Source organism: Taudactylus pleione, unplaced genomic scaffold, assembly GCF_031769625.1.
Source record: "Taudactylus pleione unplaced genomic scaffold, aTauple2 ptg000875l, whole genome shotgun sequence".
Taxonomy (NCBI): Eukaryota; Metazoa; Chordata; class Amphibia; order Anura; family Myobatrachidae; genus Taudactylus; species Taudactylus pleione.
Window position 1 is genome coordinate 1,548,592 of NW_028285277.1, and position 23,528 is coordinate 1,572,119.

At 49.5% G+C, this 23,528-nt stretch overlaps 1 protein-coding gene across 1 annotated transcript in view; it reads left to right on the forward strand.

Annotated features, from left to right (window-relative positions):
* The window catches only part of ZDHHC13 (zDHHC palmitoyltransferase 13), a 50,720-nt gene that overhangs the window by 2,853 nt on the left and 24,339 nt on the right, over positions 1-23,528 (forward strand). Inside the window, exons 3-9 of the mRNA XM_088458934.1 lie at positions 2,519-2,641; positions 2,731-2,808; positions 10,006-10,150; positions 10,416-10,480; positions 12,702-12,864; positions 15,018-15,143; positions 22,242-22,375. Of these exons, the coding sequence (XP_088315060.1) occupies positions 2,519-2,641; positions 2,731-2,808; positions 10,006-10,150; positions 10,416-10,480; positions 12,702-12,864; positions 15,018-15,143; positions 22,242-22,375 (834 nt within the window). The remainder of the gene's footprint in view (positions 1-2,518; positions 2,642-2,730; positions 2,809-10,005; positions 10,151-10,415; positions 10,481-12,701; positions 12,865-15,017; positions 15,144-22,241; positions 22,376-23,528) is intronic.

Sequence of the window (23,528 nt, forward strand, 5' to 3'; positions counted from 1 at the left end):
ATCAACCGCTAACTGGGGGTTTACACCGGGATGTAGTCTGCATCCCGGGGTGTGGAATGCCGACGGGCAAAATACCGGCACCAGAATCCCAACCGTTGGCATCCCGAAGTTAAGTATTGGGCGTTAGGGGGAGGTTAGGTTTAGGCACGGGAGGGAGTGTTGGGTTTAGGGTGGGGGGAGGGTTAGGGTGCGGGGAGGTGGAGGTAAGGTTTAGGCACTTTTGAAGGAGTGTTAGGTTTAGGGTGGGGGGAGACAGAGGGTTAGGTTTAGGGTGCGGGGAGGCGGAGGTAAGGTTTAGGCACTTTTGAAGGAGTGTTAGGTTTAGGGTGTGGGGAAGGTGAGGTTATGTTTAGGCACTTGAGAGGGCGTGTTAGGTTTAGGGTGGGGGGAGACAGAGGGTTATGTTTAGGGTGTGGGGAGGCTGAGGTTAGGTTTGGCCACTAGGGGAGGGGGAGGTTAGGTTTAGGCACTAGGGGGGAATTAGCATTAGGCAACGGGGAGGGAGGGGTAAGGGTTAGACTTGCCTTCTGTCCTTAATGGTGTCGGGATTCTTACTGTCTGGATGCTGCTGTCGGTATTCTGACCAGCGCTATCCTGACCTTCCGGATCTCCTACCCAACCCGTTTACACCACTGCCTGCAAATCTCTCTACTACCATCCTGTCCTTCCTCTCTGCCTGTGTCTCTTCTCTCTGTTCTATATTACGATTTGTTTTGGCACGGTTCTCGGTAATTAGGCCACACAATATGTCAGTGTGTGTGTGTGTGTGTGTGTGTGTGTGTGACCATGTCTCTGCTTATATTACAGTAGTGAATCCGGCTGTGTTTGTTAAATCTTCGGTTCTCACATTACACCATTGAATATTTTGTGTTGTGTCGGGCCCTGTTTATCGGCTTTGCTTTCAGTAAGACATGGGTACATACCCAGGCTTGTGCAAATGTGCCCGGTCTGCCGAGGGGTCACAGTCATCCTCAGTCCCCTTGTGTCTCTTCAGTCCTTGCTACAGGCATTGAATGGAGGTGCTGGTGATACATGGTTTGGCAGTGAGGGGGAACCGGCTGCACACGCAGTACTCCCAGAGCGCTAAGCCTGGGGGACAGAGTAACAGTCTCCTCTCATCACTGCAGCAGCCTGTTCTGTGTTACTGCTGCCTGGCCGGCCCTGGGATCCGCCTCACAGCAGCATATATGCGTCACTTTTAGAAGTAGCTGGCACCTTGTTTTTGGCACTAACTCCCACAGAAGTTTGCCAAGCCCTGACATAGGCCAAAGCCTGCATTCAAGAAAAAAAGCAAAACTAGATTAAATGTAATTCAAGACTTTCATAGGTTTGTAAGCACTGTCAGGCAGTAATGCTAACCAGTATGCCACCATTCTTCCCTTTGCTAGCCTGAAGTAAGATCTCTGTAGAAAGACATAGGATCTAGAAGCTTAGGGCCATATTCAGTTAGCCGCGATAAGCCTTTTTCGGCGAAAAGTTTTCGCCGGTGACGTCATTTCGCCAGGCGAGAACTTATCCCCGTATTCAATTCCAAAGACTTTTCGCCGGTGCGAAAAGTCTGCGCCTTGTAACCAGCGGAAAAGATTCACCTCTGAATGCAGGCAGAAAAAAAGTGCAGAATTGGGGGTTTGGGGTGCAAAGTTGGGGGAACACCCCTGCAGCCTTGGGACAGCCCCCCAAAGCCACCCCAAAAAAGTACTTTTGGCGGCAAAAAAGTCCAAAGTTAGGGGACAAACTTAAAAACTAGCGAAATAGACTCCAGGGGTCCCCCAAGGATGCCCCAGGTGTTTTTTTGATTGCAGGTGTTTGCTGAAGGTGCGTTTTTTAAGGTTTTTATAACCTCACTTTAGCGATTTTTAACCATGCCTGCCCCCATTTTCATGCACCCCAAATTTGCTGGGGCTACTTATTTTTCCCACAAAAAACTGCTAAATGCTTTTTCTTCACCACTTGTGAAAGACGCTAATTAGCAGCTATTGACAGCATTTAGGTACCCCAAATACCTTCAGCAGGGCTATTCCGGAGCATCTATAGTGATCCCCAATGTCAGTGCATCTTTTGGGGGGGGGGGGGTGTTGGGCTGAGTTGCCCAAATCTGACAGCACTTTTCGCCTGTTTGAGTTTCTCCGGGATGCGTTTTCGCGTCCTTTGGAATTGAATAGGGCAAAAAGCGGCCGCGTGTACGGAAAGTGGTTTCTCCAAAAACACGCGATGTAGGCGGAAAGTCCGGCAGGCGAAAAGGACGGGACTTTTCGTGGCTAATTGAATATGCCCCTTAGCAGCAAAACATGCTTACTATGGTGGTCAGTTTATCACCGTAAGCTGTGCTCCATCTGTGTATGCAGAAGGGGTGAGATGTGCTGCCAGTAGCCATGGTTGTCTAACTATGCACATGGGATTTTAGAAAAGGTACATACCAAGCGCATGCTGGCATTTTGGTAGGAACGCCAATAGCCTGTATTACATTTGTCAGGTTTCCTGTTTATATGTAACAACTGTATTGTTGTATTTATTTCAGGCACGGCCTGTTGGATCGCTGCAGAGAGCTGGTGGAGGCTGGGTATGATGTTCGGCAACCAGACGGCGAGAATGTGACTGTCCTGCACTGGGCAGCCATTAACAACAGACAGGAGCTTATAAAGTGCGTAGCTGTGTATGCATGTGCCCTATGCTGTATACTCAGAATAATGTGACTCCTCCGCTGACTGTGTCCTCCTCTCTCACACACAGATATTTCATCTCCAAAGGGGCGGTGGTGGATCAGCTTGGGGGCACCTTGAATTCCACTCCTCTGCATTGGGCTGTCAGGTAGTGGAGCATTCATGGCTCTAATAATTACATAATGTTATTACTTTGTTACACTTTAAACCGAGGTTGGCAGGAACTGAGCAAACGTATTGGAAGTCAGACGTGTTTCGGCAGAGATTAGGTTATGCTGCTTTTCCTTTATGTAATGTAACTTTCCACAATAGTCTGGATAACTTCCGGATGACACGAGGGCCTTTTATTGTGGGGTGACTACATTTACGAACCTGCCCCCAATAGTGGTGGATTTCAGTAGAATCTTTATCGGGCATTGCAGTCGTCATGTGGAAAAGGACATAGGTCAGGGGTATTCAATATATGGCCCTCCAGCTGCTGTGGAACTACTCATCCCAGCCTGCCCTGCCACAGTATTACTACTAGGGCATGCTAAAACTGTGTCAGGGCATGCTGGGATGTGTAGTCCAACAGCAGTTGTGGGGAGTGCATGTTGAATACCCCTGCAATAGGTGCTTTGTTCAGCAGGTGACAAGGTATACTTGTGCAGGGACTACTGCTCCATACTGCTTAACGAAGAATGAAAGAAGGTACTTCCCAAATGATCCATTAAAAAACGGACAATTAGAGAGACAATTAGCGCACTTTGCGATTATTCCACAAAAGAAAGACAAGCAGAGGAAGACGGCTGGGTGACGCAGAGGTTTTATCGCTTCACAAAATGCTTAGGGTGCAAGAGAACAAAAACCAGCAAACTAGCAACCAAGGGCTTGTGTTCAGCGAGGAGTAAGTAAATTGCATCAGAGCGAGCGTTGCCTGTGACAGCGAGGAGTAAGTAAATCGCATCAGAGCGAGAATTGCCTGTGACAGCGAGGAGTAAGTAAATGGCATCAGAGCGAGAGTTGCCTGTGACAGCGAGGAGTAAGTAAATCGCATCAGAGCGAGAGTTGCCTGTGACAGCGAGGAGTAAGTAAATCGCATCAGAGCGAGCGTTGCCTGTGACAGCGAGGAGTAAGTAAATAGCATCAGAGCGAGAATTGCCTGTGACAGCGAGGAGTAAGTAAATAGCATCAGAGCGAGAGTTGCCTGTGACAGCGAGGAGTAAGTAAATCGCATCAGAGCGAGAATTGCCGGTGACAGCGAGGAGTAAGTAATCGCAGCAGAGCGAGAATTGCCTGTGACAGCGAGGAGTAAGTAAATCGCAGCAGAGCGAGAATTGCCGGTGACAGCGAGGGTTTGGTCGGTCTCCTGGAGTGTCCATGTGGATAGTAATATGATGAACGATAAGAATGCATGCACTAAAAATTGTGGAACATGGATACAAATTTTTATCTGATTGACATAATGTATCGATAGGTTTTGTGTACACCACAGTAATGACCTCTGGAATTAAATAGCTGGAGCGTCACTAGAGGGGAGGAGACTGTCTGCCGCAATCTCTAAAAGAGAAGCGAGTGGATGTATCAGCCGGACACCATCCCACCAAGGAGACTAAACATTGATCTGGGTAATTCCCTTGAAAATGAGTCAAGTGGACCCACATTGCCATATTTGCGTGTTTTTCTCTTCATCCCTCCTGACTTATACTGGGGAAAATGCTTCTTCTCTACGAACTGTTCGGCCTTTATTAGAAGAGCTGATGATATTGGCATAGACAGGAAAACTGATAAACTATCAGTCAATGATTAACTGCAAATGCAAAACTCCTATTTATACATGATTGGGAAGACGTACCCCATCCCCGATGAAAGCCTGGTGTAGGATAATTATATTATAGCCGTTACCGATCTTCTGCAGCGTGTACTCCGGAAACGGAATAATTATTGCTCAGCCAGAGCGTCTTGTAATTAGCTGAGCCTGACCGGCGCAGAGGACGCGGGCGCTACGCATCATGAACTAGAGCGAGTACAACTTGGGAGTTATACAGGCACCAATCTGCAACAGGGGAAAAAGGTGATGATCACTTGTGAAGCTTCGGCTATTTAATACCACTTCTCGCCATACCCGAAGTAAATCGCTCTGATTGGCCATACCTGACTTCTGCCATAGGCAAATATTAATCTATTGTTTGTTTTATTTAATTTCTATTTAACGACTTTACTGGCTAATATCTTTTCCAAAAACCACTCAAAAATTTTTATTTTTTTTTTATTTTTTTTTATGATTGTATTAGGTCTAGAACATCTATCCATAATTTATCCAACTCTATTTTATTTTAAAAAAAATTGGTCACATTGTTTGCGACCTTGTCAGGGAACACGCAGCCTGTCGTGGTCGCAAATGATATGACCATGCCTGGCAAGTGGTTAATGTCATGTGTGCGTTCTACCATAGGGAAAAGCATAAAGGCTCAATATAGGTTTTTCATAATGTACCTAATACATATCCTGAGCGTTCAGTAACAAGATATTAAACATTAAGCAGCTGATGTAAAGAAGGCGGCAAGTCGGCCGCACTGCATGCATAGAGCTAAATGCGGACATCCGCCCGTATGCTGCGTTGTATACGTTTCTGTGCCTGCGCAGCCACTATCCATATGCTTGGTTTCAATACGTGAAAGAACAAAAGACCATGCCGTAACACCTACCGTGTTTCCCCGATAATAAGACACGGTCTTATTTTTTTTTTTTTTTGGTTCCAAAAAACACCATAGGGCTTATTTTTGGGGTAGGTCTTATTTTAACTAACATTGACAGCAGTGCCCCCAATGTAGCAGTGCCCCTTATGCAGGCCCCCCATGTGTAGCAGTGCCCCTTATGCAGCCTCCCTTGTGTAGCAGTGCCCCTTATGCAGCCTCCCTTGTGTAGCAGTGCCCCTTATGCAGCCTCCCTTGTGTAGCAGTGCCCCTTATGCAGCCTCCCTTGTGTAGCAGTGCCCCTTATGCAGCCTCCCTTGTGTAGCAGTGCCCCTTATGCAGCCTCCCTTGTGTAGCAGTGCCCCTTATGCAGCCTCCCTTGTGTAGCAGTGCCCCTTATGCAGCCTCCCTTGTGTAGCAGTGCCCCTTATGCAGCCTCCCTTGTGTAGCAGTGCCCCTTATGCAGCCTCCCTTGTGTAGCAGTGCCCCTTATGCAGCCTCCCTTGTGTAGCAGTGCCCCTTATGCAGCCTCCCTTGTGTAGCAGTGACCCTTATGCAGCCTCCCTTGTGTAGCTGTGACCCTTATGCAGCCTCCCTTGTGTAGCTGTGACCCTTATGCAGCCTCCCTTGTGTAGCAGTGTCCCTTATGCAGCCCCCCTCCTGTAGCAGTGTCCCTTATGCAGCCCCCCTCCTGTAGCAGTGTCCCTTATGCAGCCCCCCTCCTGTAACAGTGTCCCTTATGCAGCCTCCCTTGTGTAGCAGTGCCCCTTATGCAGCCTCCCTTGTGTAGCAGTGCCCCTTATGCAGCCTCCCTTGTGTAGCAGTGACCCTTATGCAGCCTCCCTTGTGTAGCAGTGACCCTTATGCAGCCCCCCCCCTGTAGCAGTGCCCCTTATGCAGGCCCCCCCTGTAGCAGTGCCCCTTATGCAGGCCCCCCCTGTAGCAGTGCCCCTTATGCAGGCCCCCCCTGTAGCAGTGCCCCTTATGCAGCCTCCCTTGTGTAGCAGTGACCCTTATGCAGCCTCCCTTGTGTAGCAGTGCCCCTTATGCAGCCCCCCCTGTAGCAGTGTCCTTTATGCAGGCCCTCTTATTGCAGTGCAAGTACGTTACTTACCTGAGTCGCCGCCGTCCGGGATGTCCCTCTCACTTGCGCGCTGACTGGATCTAATATGATCCAGCAGGCGCGGCCGCACAGGAACCTCAGCGTGCGGGTGACGTCATGACGTCACCCGCGCACTGCATGACTGGGAACGCTGGTCTCTGCAGCGTTCCCAGCTCAAAAAGAGAATAAGGTAGGTCTTATTTTCGGGGTAGGGCTTATTTTAGACCGGGCTACAAAAGTAAGGGTAGGGCTTATTTTCAGGGTAGGTCTTATTATCGGGGAAACACGGTAGCAGCAGCCAAATGGCAGAATTTAAATGTAAATGTAGATATATAGAGATACTCGTATATTTCTGATGAAATTGCACAGCCAGCACTGAAACGCACGTAGGAATGTCATTTCGCGTTTTCTGCGTCTCTCGCACCTTACCATGACACAGTGAGATCCTTTGGATATATCTAAACTCTCTATGCAGGTCGGCACATTGGGACAGTCAGAGTATAATTTACGGTCTACGTTTCGGTGGTCGTTTGTTGCCACGTAACAGCCACAGGAGGCTTCATCCGGGATTTTACACCAGAAAACGCTTTGAGCGCTGTGCTGGATGATGGTACTGTGTGTTCCTAATTACACTGTGATGGGCACAATCTCCTATAATATGCAGACTGCACCTTGCTGATTTATGTGCAGCTCTAGGAGAGCGAGACATTATATGGTGTCAGCCAACTGAATTTTATTCCATATTGTTATAAGTACTAATGCTTTTATAATCCTTTATAAGGTTCTGAAGTACATTTTTATATTTCATATGGTGCAGCCATGTGTGTATATGTTGGGTCTCATTTCTGTTGTCATTATCAGGGTGCGCTTGCATTAGCCCTATATTAGGTACAGAAAATCTACCTGATAACAGGCATATTGAATCGCACACTCACCTCTGCGTAGTCCGCAGTTCTGTCCACACACCCACTTCTGGAGATGCGTCTGGATTACGTACTGCACTCCGTCAGTCCCACTTAAATGCTCTCCGTGCTGGAGCCTGTGCACTGCGAAAACATGGTGTATGTTTTCTGCACCCATTGAATGTCATCTGGCTGCCTGGCCTAGACTGCATGAAAGGCGAGGATAACCTGACAATCCAGCTGATCCAGAGTTGTACGCAAACCCGATGGTCTGCGTACAACTCCGATGTTTGAATATCTTCGCAGGACCTGGATCTGTACTGATCTGTACAAACACCCCCCCCCCCGACAGCCTATACCTAACACTCTCTCCTAACCCAATACTTACCGTCGGGATGCTGGCTCCAGGATTCTGACGTCGAAATCTCTACCGCCAGAATCATTACTACATCCCCTCCAGCAGCATTAGCATATTATTGCACAGGTGCTGTGTCAGTAGCATAGAACACTGTATCAGGAGCCTGCTGCTAAGCCATTACACAGCCAGTGCCATCGGGAGCCTGCTGCTAAGCCATTACACAGCCAGTGCCATCAGGAGCATGCTGCTAAGCCCTTACACAGCCAGTGCCATCAGGAGCCTGCTGCTAACCCCTTACACAGCCAGTGCCATCAGGAGCCTGCTGCTAACCCCTTACACAGCCAGTGCCATCAGGAGCCTGCTGCTAACCCCTTACACAGCCAGTGCCATCAGGAGCCTGCTGCTAAACCCTTACACAGCCAGTGCCATCAGGAGCCTGCTGCTAAGCCATTACACAGCCAGTGCCATCAGGAGCCTGCTGCTAAGCCATTACACAGCCAGTGCCATCAGGAGCCTGCTGCTAAGCCATTACACAGCCAGTGCCATCAGGAGCCTGCTGCTAAGCCATTACACAGCCAGTGCCATCGGGAGCCTGCTGTTAAGCCCTTACACAGCCAGTGCCATCGGGAGCCTGCTGCTAAGCCCTTACACAGCCAGTGCCATCGGGAGCCTGCTGCTAAGCCCTTACACAGCCAGTGCCATCGGGAGCCTGCTGCTAAGCCCTTACACAGCCAGTGCCATCGGGAGCCTGCTGCTAAGCCCTTACACAGCCAGTGCCATCGGGAGCCTGCTGCTAAGCCCTTACACAGCCAGTGCCATCGGGAGCCTGCTGCTAAGCCCTTACACAGCCAGTGCCATCGGGAGCCTGCTGCTAAGCCCTTACACAGCCAGTGCCATCGGGAGCCTGCTGCTAAGCCCTTACACAGCCAGTGCCATCGGGAGCCTGCTGCTAAGCCCTTACACAGCCAGTGCCATCGGGAGCCTGCTGCTAAGCCCTTACACAGCCAGTGCCATCGGGAGCCTGCTGCTAAGCCCTTACACAGCCAGTGCCATCGGGAGCCTGCTGCTAAGCCCTTACACAGCCAGTGCCATCGGGAGCCTGCTGCTAAGCCCTTACACAGCCAGTGCCATCGGGAGCCTGCTGCTAAGCCATTACACAGCCAGTGCCATCGGGAGCCTGCTGCTAAGCCATTACACAGCCAGTGCCATCGGGAGCCTGCTGCTAAGCCATTACACAGCCAGTGCCATCGGGAGCCTGCTGCTAAGCCATTACACAGCCAGTGCCATCGGGAGCCTGCTGCTAAGCCATTACACAGCCAGTGCCATCGGGAGCCTGCTGCTAAGCCCTTACACAGCCAGTGCCATCGGGAGCCTGCTGCTAAGCCCTTACACAGCCAGTGCCATCGGGAGCCTGCTGCTAAGCCCTTACACAGCCAGTGCCATCGGGAGCCTGCTGCTAAGCCCTTACACAGCCAGTGCCATCGGGAGCCTGCTGCTAAGCCCTTACACAGCCAGTGCCATCGGGAGCTTGCTGCTAAGCCCTTACACAGCCAGTGCCATCGGGAGCATGCTGCTAAGCCATTACACAGCCAGTGCCATCGGGAGCCTGCTGCTAAGCCCTTACACATCCAGTGCCATCGGAATAGAAGCAGGAAGTTCCTCGGTTAGTCACAGACCAGGGGAACCTGCTTTCCTGTATTTCCTGAATGACTGGCTAACCATCATTGTGTTGTAATTCTAACTGCTGTAACGTATGTAAATCAGCATTTCCAAACTTTCCAAGAGGAAACCATAAACGTAATATAGGGCTAAGTGATCACTATAAAGAGAGCTCAGTGATTACAGAATGACGCTTTTACAAAGGTAGCCCCATTAGTCCGATACCAGGGGGATGAATTAAACCTGTGACGTTCTCTGTCTGTGGTCAGCACTGCCCAGGCTGCACATGTGTATGTATTATTCTAGGGTTCTTACAGGTGTAATTCTCCTGACCTGGCGCTGGAAACCGTGATAATCTCCTGTACATAACGAGGTTTATATATTTGGTGCCACAAACAAGGTTCTAAAGGAGAAAACATGAATTTTACAAGTGAAATGACTGAAATTAGCTGTCTAAGGAAATAGAGCTCTAGCCTTAAGAGCTAACAGTCTAGCTAAACGCTTTTTATTTACAACTTGGCCAACGCCACTAGAGTTTTATCATTCCACAGATATTCTCCATCATTTGGGTGTTCATTTATCGTGCGTACTGAGCAATGTGTGACGTTTTTTTGTGGTTACGTGCAGTCTTTCTGCTCTCGCTCCTCAGACAAGGTCACCTCCAGACGGTCATACTGCTGATGAAATATGGGGGAGATCCGAATCTGATAGATGGGGAAGGCTACAACAGCGTCCATCTGGCTGTCCTGTTCCAGCACTTGCCTATTATAGCCTATCTGATCGCCAAAGGAGAGGTGTGTACATCTAATGACGTATCGCCGAACACGCCAAGAAAGGGAATTGTACATCAAAATCCCCTTTTTAAGAATGCTATTGACTTTTAATTATTTCTCCCCATCCCCCTGAATCCTCTGTAATAAGAAAGTATTTATTTATGTTGGAGGGGATGGGGTTTATTGGTGGGTCAAGGTGAGGCTAACCGTTTCCCCCCACCCCTTCTCCAGACTTCTATATGGTTCTGCAGACTTTTGTACTGACCGGTCTCTGTTCTGTTTGCAGAGCATAGATGTGACCGATATGAACGGAATGACCCCCCTTATGCTGGCTGCACAGAAAATAATTGGGTAATGAGAACAAATTCCGTCTGTTACTGTCTCATAAGCAGAGTATTGATTAAATTAGTCTTTTGGAGAATACAAATGTTCTTATACTAGAAATGATCGGATGTAGGATGTACCGCGTAGAGCCGTGGTCTCCAACGCTAATTGAGGTGTGAGTGACTTTAGAAAAACGAAACCTCCTGAAGAGCTACTAAAATTGTAGAAAAAAAAATGTAATAACCGAACAATTGAAGGTAATTTAATGAAAATTAAATTTAAAAAATGTTTCATGGAAAATAAAAATGCGTTTAATTATTAGTGATATTGGCCCTCATTCAGAGCCGCACGCTCTGAATGAGGGCCGACCTCCATGAAAATGGAGCATCCTCCTGGACGCTCGTATAGCTGTGGGTGACCACCCACAGGCTATACGAGCGTGCAGTTTGATGGCCGCGATGGTCTTGACCATCGCGGCCATCGAAATTGCGAGCCGGAGCCTGCGGTTGAGGTTTTCAACCGCAAGCTCCGGAGTGATTTTGGCTCTATCAGAGCCAAAATCACTCCCACTGACATCACTAGTGATGTCAGTGGGCCGGCTTCTGACGGGAGGCGTTCCCGTGGGAACGCCCCCTTCAGGGAGGCACGCCTACCAAAGGGGGCGTGCTGTCAATCAACATCGACAGCACGCCCCCTTTGATCAAACACAACGAGCGAAGGACTTTCCTTTGCTCGTCGCGTCTGGCGCATGCGCACGACGGAGCTCCTTCCGTCGTGCGCATGCTCAGTCCAGAACATCGACCCACTTGCGAGCGGACAGCCGCTCGCGAGTGGGTCTGAATCAGGCCATTTGTTTGTAGTTTGCAAATAAAATGTAAGCACAGGCGCATGTCACTGTTAATTACCGTCTCAAAGGCGGTGCGTGCAGTAGAGGAGCAAAAGATATAAGCAGGGCTACTGTGTGATTTCCGGCAGGGCTGGGCGGGAGTCACTCGCTCCGCTGTAGCATAGACTCCATGGGTGGAACCATGGAGAAGCACGCCAGGTGATTGCTGTAGAGATCACCTGACGTGCTTCCCTGTGGCTCCACCCATGGCGTCGATGTCCTGGGGCAGCACACGTCAGAGGTCACTTCCTCCTAGTTGACTCGGCAGTACTGCAGCCAGGTGAGCTACCAAAATTAAGACCGCGAGCTACAGGTTGGAGACCACTGGTATAGAGCACATTCTATATCTATAGTCCAGCAAGGGAGCTGCTTATATTGAGGAAAGTATCCTCCATCTCCATTGATGGCACTCTATTGGGCCAATATTCTGATGTGCTAGGGTGCTTGCGTTGTTTACTGTGGGCATTGTAATGTAATAATCAGTGCTGCCCCAACCACGCCCAACTGTCTCATGTCAGCTAGCCCCCCTGTTCCTGATTACCTGCCCTGTCCAGCGCTGCAGACAGGATCTTCTCTCTGCGTGTGTGACAGCCGCCTCTGCCCAAACTGCGCAAACTTGTTGGGGTGACTAAATCCTTTAATATTTGGGTGATAAGATAAGTTCACTTTTGAGCACCAATCTCTCCCTCACGAGAGCAACCTCTACAGTGTAAATATCTAATAGGATTATTTAATCATTTATTTCAAGTCATTTAAATTTGGAGAAGACAAAGTTGTTAGCAGTCTATCCCTAGGACAGTACGCTTGTAGTACTATATCGCTGCGCAGTGATCTTCCAGTGAACCTGCCATCTGCACACACATGAGGAAGCCATTTTGTTGGCGTCTCGTGTCTGTGATGTCACTGGTTCCTGGTGAATTGATGGGATAAATATTGACAACACAATGGCTGCCCCCCCCCCCCACTACTTGTGTATGTGACGGCAGACTTTATTGAGGTTCATGTGTCGTTTCAGCGGACTCTTATCCTGTGTCCGTCCTTCTCTAACATTTACAAATTGCTGGAAGTATCCGCATAATAAGTGTGACAGAAAGTGGCTACAGGTCCCTTCTGTACTCTGCTTTCCTAAGTTACTTACACAGGATTTCTGTTACATAATAAAGCCTGCTATGTCTTTACGTAAATGTTTATGACCCCCCCCCCCCCCTACATCTGTGTTGTAGAATAAGCGCAGTGATATGCTGTGTGATAGCCCCATTTCTCTGTCTTTACGTTACATAAATGTTTATGACCCCCCTACATCTGTGTTGTAGAATAAGCGCAGTGATATGCTGTGTGATAGCCCCATTTCTCTGTCTTTAGAATGGAACCGACCAGTTTCCTTTTGAAGCTGAACCCCTCTGTAAATCTTGTGGACAAGGTCCACCGTAACTCTGCCCTTCACTGGGCGGTCTCATCCGGCAACATCAATGCTGTGGATTTGCTGTTAGAGGCCGGATCGAGTCTGGACGTGGAGAACGCCAAGGTGATAAATCACGCCCTATTTTTTATAATTTCTTGCAATTTTTTTTCTCTCATAATTATCAATTTTCTATACAATACCCAACTCTGTGACTTCACTTGTAAATATGTTTTATTTAATTGTAGTGTACGTAATATGTACCTAAGATTATTCCCTGCATTGCTACTAAACATCCCTATATCTTCTATCCGAGATTCCCAATATCTACCCCAGCGCATCCCTGTCCTCTGCCTGAGATTCCTGTGATCTACCCCCAGAGCATCCTTCCCTCCTCTGTCTGAGATTCCTGTGATCTACCCCCAGAGCATCCTTCCCTCCTCTGTCTGAGATTCCTGTGATCTACCCCCAGAGCATCCTTCCCTCCTCTGTCTGAGATTCCTGTGATCTACCCCCAGAGCATCCTTCCCTCCTCTGTCTGAGATTCCTGTGATCTACCCCCAGAGCATCCTTCCCTCCTCTGTCTGAGATTCCTGTGATCTACCCCCAGAGCATCCTTCCCTCCTCTGTCTGAGATTCCTGTGATCTACCCCCAGAGCATCCTTCCCTCCTCTGTCTGAGATTCCTGTGATCTACCCCCAGAGCATCCTTCCCTCCTCTGTCTGAGATTCCTGTGATCTACCCCCAGAGCATCCTTCCCTCCTCTGTCTGAGATTCCTGTGATCTACCCCCAGAGCATCCTTCCCTCCTCTGTCTGAGATTCCTGTGATCTACCCCCAGAGCATCCTTCCCTCCTCTGTCTGAGATTCCTGTGATCTACCCCCAGAGCATCCTTCCCTCCTCTGTCTGAGATTCCTGTGATCTACCCCCAGAGCATCCTTCCCTCCTCTGTCTGAGATTCCCGTGATCTACCCCCAGAGCATCCTTCCCTCCTCTGTCTGAGATTCCCGTGATCTACCCCCAGAGCATCCTTCCCTCCTCTGTCTGAGATTCCTGTGATCTACCCCCAGAGCATCCTTCCCTCCTCTGTCTGAGATTCCTGTGATCTACCCCCAGAGCATCCTTCCCTCCTCTGCCTGAGATTCCCGTGATCTACCCCCAGAGCATCCTTCCCTCCTCTGTCTGAGATTCCTGTGATCTACCCCCAGAGCATCCTTCCCTCCTCTGTCTGAGATTCCTGTGATCTACCCCCAGAGCATCCTTCCCTCCTCTGTCTGAGATTCCTGTGATCTACCCCCAGAGCATCCTTCCCTCCTCTGTCTGAGATTCCTGTGATCTACCCCCAGAGCATCCTTCCCTCCTCTGTCTGAGATTCCTGTGATCTACCCCCAGAGCATCCTTCCCTCCTCTGTCTGAGATTCCTGTGATCTACCCCCAGAGCATCCTTCCCTCCTCTGTCTGAGATTCCTGTGATCTACCCCCAGAGCATCCTTCCCTCCTCTGTCTGAGATTCCTGTGATCTACCCCCAGAGCATCCTTCCCTCCTCTGTCTGAGATTCCCGTGATCTACCCCCAGAGCATCCTTCCCTCCTCTGTCTGAGATTCCTGTGATCTACCCCCAGAGCATCCTTCCCTCCTCTGTCTGAGATTCCTGTGATCTACCCCCAGAGCATCCTTCCCTCCTCTGCCTGAGATTCCCGTGATCTACCCCCAGAGCATCCTTCCCTCCTCTGTCTGAGATTCCTGTGATCTACCCCCAGAGCATCCTTCCCTCCTGTGTCTGAGATTCCTGTGATCTACCCCCAGAGCATCCTTCCCTCCTCTGTCTGAGATTCCTGTGATCTACCCCCAGAGCATCCTTCCCTCCTCTGTCTGAGATTCCTGTGATCTACCCCCAGAGCATCCTTCCCTCCTCTGTCTGAGATTCCTGTGATCTACCCCCAGAGCATCCTTCCCTCCTCTGTCTGAGATTCCTGTGATCTACCCCCAGAGCATCCTTCCCTCCTCTGTCTGAGATTCCTGTGATCTACCCCCAGAGCATCCTTCCCTCCTGTGTCTGAGATTCCTGTGATCTACCCCCAGAGCATCCTTCCCTCCTCTGTCTGAGATTCCTGTGATCTACCCCCAGAGCATCCTTCCCTCCTGTGTCTGAGATTCCTGTGATCTACCCCCCTCCCTTCTCCAGCCCTGTCATCTGCTCTGACATACAAAATAGCATAAAGTATCTCCCGTAAGGAACTAAATTATCTTAATATTCTTTTATATATCATACGTTGCAGGGAGAAACACCACTTGATATTGGCCGACAAACCAGAAATCGTCTAATTGTCCATATTCTAATGAGTGAAGCCAAATCTCGGGCCAGCAAGAACTCCAGAGCCCTGAAGATGTTACAGAAGTACGAGGTCAGCGAATGTTCTGTCTCCCATGTCTGAGCCGCATTTCCCTGTGTTCTAGAGACGTCATTTACACATTCAGGTGTCACCTAGAGGCCTGTGCAGAGCACTAGTTATAATGGGTCACCTAGAGGCCTGTGCAGAGCACTAGTTATAATGGGTCACCTAGAGGCCTGTGCAGAGCACTAGTTATAATGGGTCACCTAGAGGCCTGTGCAGAGCACTAGTTATAATGGGTCACCTAGAGGCCTGTGCAGAGCACTAGTTATAATGGGTCACCTAGAAGCCTGTGCATAGCACTAGTTATAATGGGTCACCTAGAGGCCTGTGCAGAGCACTAGTTATAATATGTCATTTACAGACCTGTGCAGAGCAGTAGCTATAATATGTCACCTAGAGACCTGTGCAGAGCAGTAGCTATAATATGTCACCTAGAAGCCTGTGCAGAGCACTAGTTATACAATATGTCACCTAGAGGCCTGTGCAGAGCACTAGTTATAATGGGTCACCTAGAAGCCTGTGCATAGCACTAGTTATAATGGGTCACCTAGAGGCCTGTGCATAGCACTAGTTATAATGGGTCACCTAGAAGCCTGTGCATAGCACTAGTTATAATGGGTCACCTAGAGGCCTGTGCACAGCACTAGTTATAATGGGTCACCCAGAGGCCTGTGCAGAGCACTAGTTATAATAAGTCACCCAGAGGCCTGTGCAGAGCACTAGTTATAATAAGTCACCCAGAGGCCTGTGCAGAGCACTAGTTATAATAAGTCACCTAGAGGCCTGTGCAGAGCAGTAGCTGTAATAGGTCACCTAGAGGCCTGTGCAGAGCAGTAGCTATATGTCACCTAGAGGCCTGTGCAGAGCAGTAGTTCTAATGTCACCCAGAGGCCTGTGCAGAGCAGTAGTTCTAATATGTCACCTAGAGGCTTGTGCAGAGCACTAGTTATAATATGTAATTTACAGACCTGTGCAGAGCACTAGTTATAATATGTCACCCAGAGGCCTGTGCAGAGCACTAGTTATAATGGGTCACCCAGATGCCTGTGCAGAGCAGTAGCTGTAATAGGTCACCTAGAGGCCTGTGCAGAGCAGTAGCTGTAATAGGTCACCTAGAGGCCTGTGCAGAGCACTAGTTGTAATAGGTCACCTAGAGGCCTGTGCAGAGCAGTAGCTATAATATGTCACCTAGAGGCCTGTGCAGAGCACTATTTGTAATAGGTCACCTAGAGGCCTGTGCAGAGCACTAGTTATAATGGGTCACCTAGAGGCCTGTGCAGAGCACTAGTTATAATGGGTCACCTAGAAGCCTGTGCATAGCACTAGTTATAATGGGTCACCTAGAGGCCTGTGCATAGCACTAGTTATAATGGGTCACCTAGAAGCCTGTGCATAGCACTAGTTATAATGGGTCACCTAGAGGCCTGTGCACAGCACTAGTTATAATGGGTCACCTAGAGGCCTGTGCAGAGCACTAGTTATAATAAGTCACCCAGAGGCCTGTGCAGAGCACTAGTTATAATAAGTCACCTAGAGGCCTGTGCAGAGCACTAGTTATAATAAGTCACCTAGAGGCCTGTGCAGAGCAGTAGCTGTAATAAGTCACCTAGAGGCCTGTGCAGAGCAGTAGCTGTAATAGGTCACCTAGAGGCCTGTGCAGAGCACTAGTTACAATATGTCACCTAGAGGCCTGTGCCGAGCACTAGTTATAATATGTCATTTACAGACCTGTGCAGAGCAGTAGCTATAATATGTCACCTAGAGACCTGTGCAGAGCAGTAGCTATAATATGTCACCTAGAAGCCTGTGCAGAGCACTAGTTATACAATATGTCACCTAGAGACCTGTGCAGAGCACTAGTTATAATATGTCATTTACAGACCTGTGCAGAGCAGTAGTTATAATGTCATTTACAGACCTGTGCAGAGCAGTAGTTCTAATGTCACCTAGAAGCCTGTGCAGAGCACTAGTTACAATATGTCACCTAGAGGCCTGTGCATAGCACTAGTTATAATATGTCATTTACAGACCTGTGCAGAGCAGTAGTTATAATATGTCATTTACAGACCTGTGCAGAGCAGTAGCTATAATATTTCACCTAGAAGCCTGTGCAGAGCACTAGTTATATAATATGTCACCTAGAGGCCTGTGCAGAGCACTAGTTATATAATATGTCACCTAGAGGCCTGTGCAGAGCACTAGTTATATAATATGTCACCTAGAGACCTGTGCAGAGCAGTAGTTATATGTCACCTAGAGACCTGTGCAGAGCAGTAGCTATATGTCACCTAGAGGCCTGTGCAGAGCAGTAGCTATATGTCACCTAGAGGCCTGTGCAGAGCAGTAGCTATATGTCACCTAGAGGCCTGTGCAGAGCAGTAGCTATATGTCACCTAGAGGCCTGTGCAGAGCACTAGTTATATAATATGTCACCTAGAGGCCTGTGCAGAGCAGTAGCTATAATATGTCACCTAGAGGCCTGTGCAGAGCACTAGTTATATAATATGTCACCTAGAGGCCTGTGCATAGCACTAGTTATAATATGTCATTTACAGACCTGTGCAGAGCAGTAGTTATAATATGTCATTTACAGACCTGTGCAGAGCAGTAGCTATAATATTTCACCTAGAAGCCTGTGCAGAGCACTAGTTATATAATATGTCACCTAGAGGCCTGTGCAGAGCACTAGTTATATAATATGTCACCTAGAGGCCTGTGCAGAGCACTAGTTATATAATATGTCACCTAGAGACCTGTGCAGAGCAGTAGTTATATGTCACCTAGAGACCTGTGCAGAGCAGTAGCTATATGTCACCTAGAGGCCTGTGCAGAGCAGTAGCTATATGTCACCTAGAGGCCTGTGCAGAGCAGTAGCTATATGTCACCTAGAGGCCTGTGCAGAGCAGTAGCTATATGTCACCTAGAGGCCTGTGCAGAGCACTAGTTATATAATATGTCACCTAGAGGCCTGTGCAGAGCAGTAGCTATAATATGTCACCTAGAGGCCTGTGCAGAGCACTAGTTATATAATATGTCACCTAGAGGCCTGTGCATAGCACTAGTTATAATATGTCATTTACAGACCTGTGCAGAGCAGTAGTTATAATATGTCATTTACAGACCTGTGCAGAGCAGTAGCTATAATATTTCACCTAGAAGCCTGTGCAGAGCACTAGTTATATAATATGTCACCTAGAGGCCTGTGCAGAGCACTAGTTATATAATGTCACCTAGAGACCTGTGCAGAGCAGTAGTTATATGTCACCTAGAGACCTGTGCAGAGCAGTAGTTATATGTCACCTAGAGACCTGTGCAGAGCAGTAGCTATATGTCACCTAGAGGCCTGTGCAGAGCAGTAGCTATATGTCACCTAGAGGCCTGTGCAGAGCAGTAGCTATATGTCACCTAGAGGCCTGTGCAGAGCAGTAGCTATATGTCACCTAGAGGCCTGTGCAGAGCACTAGTTATATAATATATCACCTAGAGGCCTGTGCAGAGCAGTAGCTATAATATGTCACCTAGAGGCCTGTGCAGAGCACTAGTTATATAATATGTCACCTAGAGACCTGTGCAGAGCAGTAGTTATATAATATGTCACCTAGAGACCTGTGCAGAGCAGTAGTTATATGTCACCTAGAGACCTGTGCAGAGCAGTAGTTATATGTCACCTAGAGACCTGTGCAGAGCAGTAGCTATATGTCACCTAGAGACCTGTGCAGAGCAGTAGCTATATGTCACCTAGAGACCTGTGCAGAGCAGTAGCTATAATATGTCACCTAGAGACCTGTGCAGAGCAGTAGTTATATAATATGTCACCTAGAGACCTGTGCAGAGCAGTTGTTATATAATATGTCACCTAGAGGCCTGTGCAGAGCACTAGTTATATAATATGTCACCTAGAGACCTGTCGGAACTGAAGATCTTCCCTTCTGTAAGTCTTTAGTATGGAGCCATTCTGAGCCTAAAATGCTGTGATTACGTAACTAACCAGATTACATACAATGAAAGACATTAGTTACTGTCGGGGAACTTTTACTTGTATATCTGTTTGTACCAAAATACGCAAATACCAGTTTGAACTTCTATGTTCTGTCTCTTAGGCTGGGTCCACACTATACGGTGTATCATACGATATATCGTCCCGATGGGAATTGGACAATATATCACACACATCTTATAGTGTATACGCCCGATCCATCGCTCATCGCATTGTCCCATGTGCTGTTCTGCACAGCAGATGGGACTATGTAATGAATGACACGGTGCAGTGACATGCACAATACATCGCGCCGTAATACAGCGGATCGTGCAGCGTGCGCAGTGTATCGTTTCAGTGGCTGCCATATTGTGTAACCAGTACCTTCAGAACAGGTCTGGTCCCAATAGAAGTCAGGCCGTGCTTTAGTCTGATCATAAGTCTAACATTAAGCAAAGTATTGTCATTGGAGCCCATGGGGATTATGGCTGCCGTTCTAGGCGAGCTCCTTGCTTATAAGCCTGGTATGAGACCCTTTATGGGGCCACAGAGACCACCTGTGAAGGTGTAGGTCTTCCTCAGCCCTGGGTGCAGAAGGGTCTTACCGCTCGGGATATGGATATGGGTGTCTCTGGCTGAGGTCTAGTCCGCACTCTGGGCCTAATTCAGAGCCGCTCGTAAGCTCCGAGCGATGTTCGCACAACTGCGCATTCGTATGGGTTTTAATACACATGCGCGAACCAGTCATTGCGGTCGGAAATTATGCGCTCGCAAAATAGCGAATGCCTGCTAATTTGAGTGACAGAATGAGGCGTTTGTGGGTGGTAACAGGGGAAGGTGCTTGAAAACGGGGAGTGGAGATCCGAACGCAGGCGTGCCAAATTGTCAAAACGGGCGTTTTAAGGGTGTGCATAATTAACAAAGCAGCGTCATCGACCACGTCACTTGGTTGTCTCTTAGCCTGAACTACTCGCATGATTGCGGTAGGAAAATCCAACCACAAGCACTGCGAGCAGTTCAGACGCCCTACGATGTACTCGATTAATCTAATAAATAGCGGAGATGACGTAGGATGCGAGCGGCCAGGGGGCATTTTTTTAAAAATAGCGAGCGCATGTTTCGTTCGCTCGTTCAGACATAGAGGCGTCAACAGACCGCAAAGAGCGAGCGCTCTATTTAAATATCCGGCCCCTTTTTCGGAACGAGTGAGCGCAAATAGCGTCCGGCTCTGAATCAGGCCCTCTGCCTCGTAGCTCATGCAGAGAGGTAACCTAAGGCTCGGGTCACTGACATTTCATGTGTGGTTCAGGAGAGACTGACTCTGCGCCTGATGCAGCGATGGGCGCTGATGCCACTGCAGCTGCGGGGAATTTGTACGCAGCGCCTGTGCAACAATATGCAAATGACGCAGCCGTCGGGATTTGTAGCGAGACGGCTTTGCAAATCCAAGCGACTGTGTACAAAGACACCGAATCGGTCGCAGATCAGTTGATCTATGGTTGCGCAGTATGGCTGCCGGAGCCATTTTCACGGTGTATGTCATCGCAATCGTTGTTTGTGACATGCTCCCAAAGTGGTTGTGACACGCCTGTGTTTCAGCCCCCCCCCCCCTTTATTTTCTATTTTGCTGTATTCTAACCACACGGCGTAATGACGGGAACCTCATTCTGCACCTAAACATCGCTGGTGTATGAGGAATAGGACTTATAGATCTCCTGGGCTTGTGTATAGTATTTAGCGTTAACACACACAGCCATGCAGTTACTACACTAATAATACAATGGTGAGCACTGGAAATGTCATGGTGGAGGCGCCACATCATAGGCGGCTTTATCCGCAAACCGCATGTAAGTGCTAAGGACATGTAGCTGTGACAGCCTGCCCCTCCCCCTCTGCTGTGACAGCCTGCCCCTCCCCCTCTGCTGTGACAGCCTGCCCCTCCCCCTCTGCTGTGACAGCCTGCCCCTCCCCCTCTGCTGTGACAGCCTGCCCCTCCCCCTCTGCTGTGACAGCCTGCCCCTCCCCCTCTGCTGTGACAGCCTGCCCCTCCCCCTCTGCTGTGACAGCCTGCCCCTCCCCCTCTGCTGTGACAGCCTGCCCCTCCCCCTCTGCTGTGACAGCCTGCCCCTCCCCCTCTGCTGTGACAGCCTGCCCCTCCCCCTCTGCTGTGACAGCCTGCCCCTCCCCCTCTGCTGTGACAGCCTGCCCCTCCCCCTCTGCTGCTGTGACAGCCTGCCCCTCCCCCCCTGCTGCTGTGACAGCCTGCCCCTCCCCCCCTGCTGCTGTGACAGCCTGCCCCTCCCCCCCTGCTGCTGTGACAGCCTGCCCCTCCCCCCCCCTGCTGCTGTGACAGCCTGCCCCTCCCCCCCCCTGCTGCTGTGACAGCCGGCCCCTCCCCCCCCCCCTGCTGCTGTGACAGCCGGCCCCTCCCTCCCCCCCCCCTGCTGCTGTGACAGCCGGCCCCTCCCTCCCCCCCCCTGCTGCTGTGACAGCCGGCCCCTCCCTCCCCCCCCCTGCTGCTGTGACAGCCGGCCCCTCCCTCCCCCCCCCTGCTGCTGTGACAGCCGGCCCCTCCCTCCCCCCCCCTGCTGCTGTGACAGCCGGCCCCTCCCTCCCCCCCCCTGCTGCTGTGACAGCCGGCCCCTCCCCCCCCCCTGCTGCTGTGACAGCCGGCCCCTCCCCCCCCCCCTGCTGCTGTGACAGCCGGCCCCTCCCCCCCCCCCTGCTGCTGTGACAGCCGGCCCCTCCCCCCCCCCCTGCTGCTGTGACAGCCGGCCCCCCCCCCCCCCTGCTGCTGTGACAGCCGGCCCCTCCCCCCCCCCCCCTGCTGCTGTGACAGCCGGCCCCTCCCCCCCCCCCCTGCTGCTGTGACAGCCGGCCCCTCCCCCCCCCTGCTGCTGCTGTGACAGCCGGCCCCTCCCCCCCCTCCTGCTGCTGTGACAGCCGCTAAGGGCAAACGTATTATTGTTTGCCCCACATCCCCCTATTACAGAGTGCCTATATACAGTACTGTTTCTGGTACCCATCTCTCTTACCCCTTACACATAATGACGATTGCACACTATAAGGCCCTTCTCGTGTCCCTATAAATGTCCATGATAATGAGACCTAACGCGTTCTCTCCCTGCTAGATCTCCTTGGTGGTGCTGGTCTGCTTGTCCCTCTTGGGGGGTATTGGCTATATCCTCAACATGAAAACCGACTCCTGGCTGCTGAAGGGGACGCTCCTCGCCTTGGTCACTGCCGCTTCCCAGCTCTTCACCAGGTTTGTGTCAGACTGAACACTTAGGGGCAGATGTACTAAGCTCTGAGAGTGATAACTACCAACCAATCTGCTCCTAACTGTCATTTTTCAAACACAGCCTGTAACATGACCGTTAAGAGCTGAATGGCGGGTAGTTTATCACTTTTCAGAGCTTAGTACATCTCCCCCTTTGTCCTTTGCAGAGGCCTCTTCCAGGGCACATCTCCTGGTCACTTCCCGCTTACAGGAAACTTTTTGCCTAATCATAAAGACATTTATTTATTATGAACTCCTCATGTTTAGGCATTGCATCTAGTAGTCTTATTTACAAAAGATTTCTATCCTATCCACTTCATTTACATCTGAGCCCACCAGGGTGCGCTACTTTCTGTATAGGGGCCTAGTATGTATTGTTATGGTGACACCTTTTACTTCTTACTCTGATTTTGTTTAGACTGATAAATCCAAAACCAGCACTGAGTAAGCCTTAGTGTTTCTGACATTTCATTTCTGCAAAAAAAGTGTGTATGTATATGATATAGAGAGATATATTTTACAGTCAGGTGCATAAATATTGGGACATTGACAGAATTTTCATATTTTGGCCTCTATTCACCACCACAATGGCTTTGAAATGAAACAAACAAGATGTGCTTTACCTGCAGACTTTCAGATTTAATTTGAGGGTAATTACATCCAAATCAGGTGAACGGTTTAGGAATTACAACGGTTTCTATATGTGCCTCCCACTTTTTAAGGGGCCAAAAGTAATGGGACAAACTAAACAATCCTAAATCTAACTTTCACTTTTTAATACTTTGTTGCAAATCCTTTGCAGGCAATTACAGCCTGAAGTCTGGAACGCATAGACGTCACCAGACGCTGGGTTTCATCCCTGGTGATGCTCTGCCAGGCCTCTACTGCAAATGTCTTCAGTTCCTGCTTGTTCTTGGGGCATTTTCCCTTCAGTTTTGCCTTCATCAAGTGAAATGCATGCTCAATCTGATTCAGGTCAGGGCATTGACTTGGCCAATGCATAACATTCCACTTTTTAGCCTTAAAAAACTCTTTGGTTGCTTTTGCAGTATGCTTTGGGTCATTGTCCATCTGCACTGTGAAGTGCCGTCCAATGAGTTCTGAAGCATTTGACTGAATATGAGCATATAATATTGCC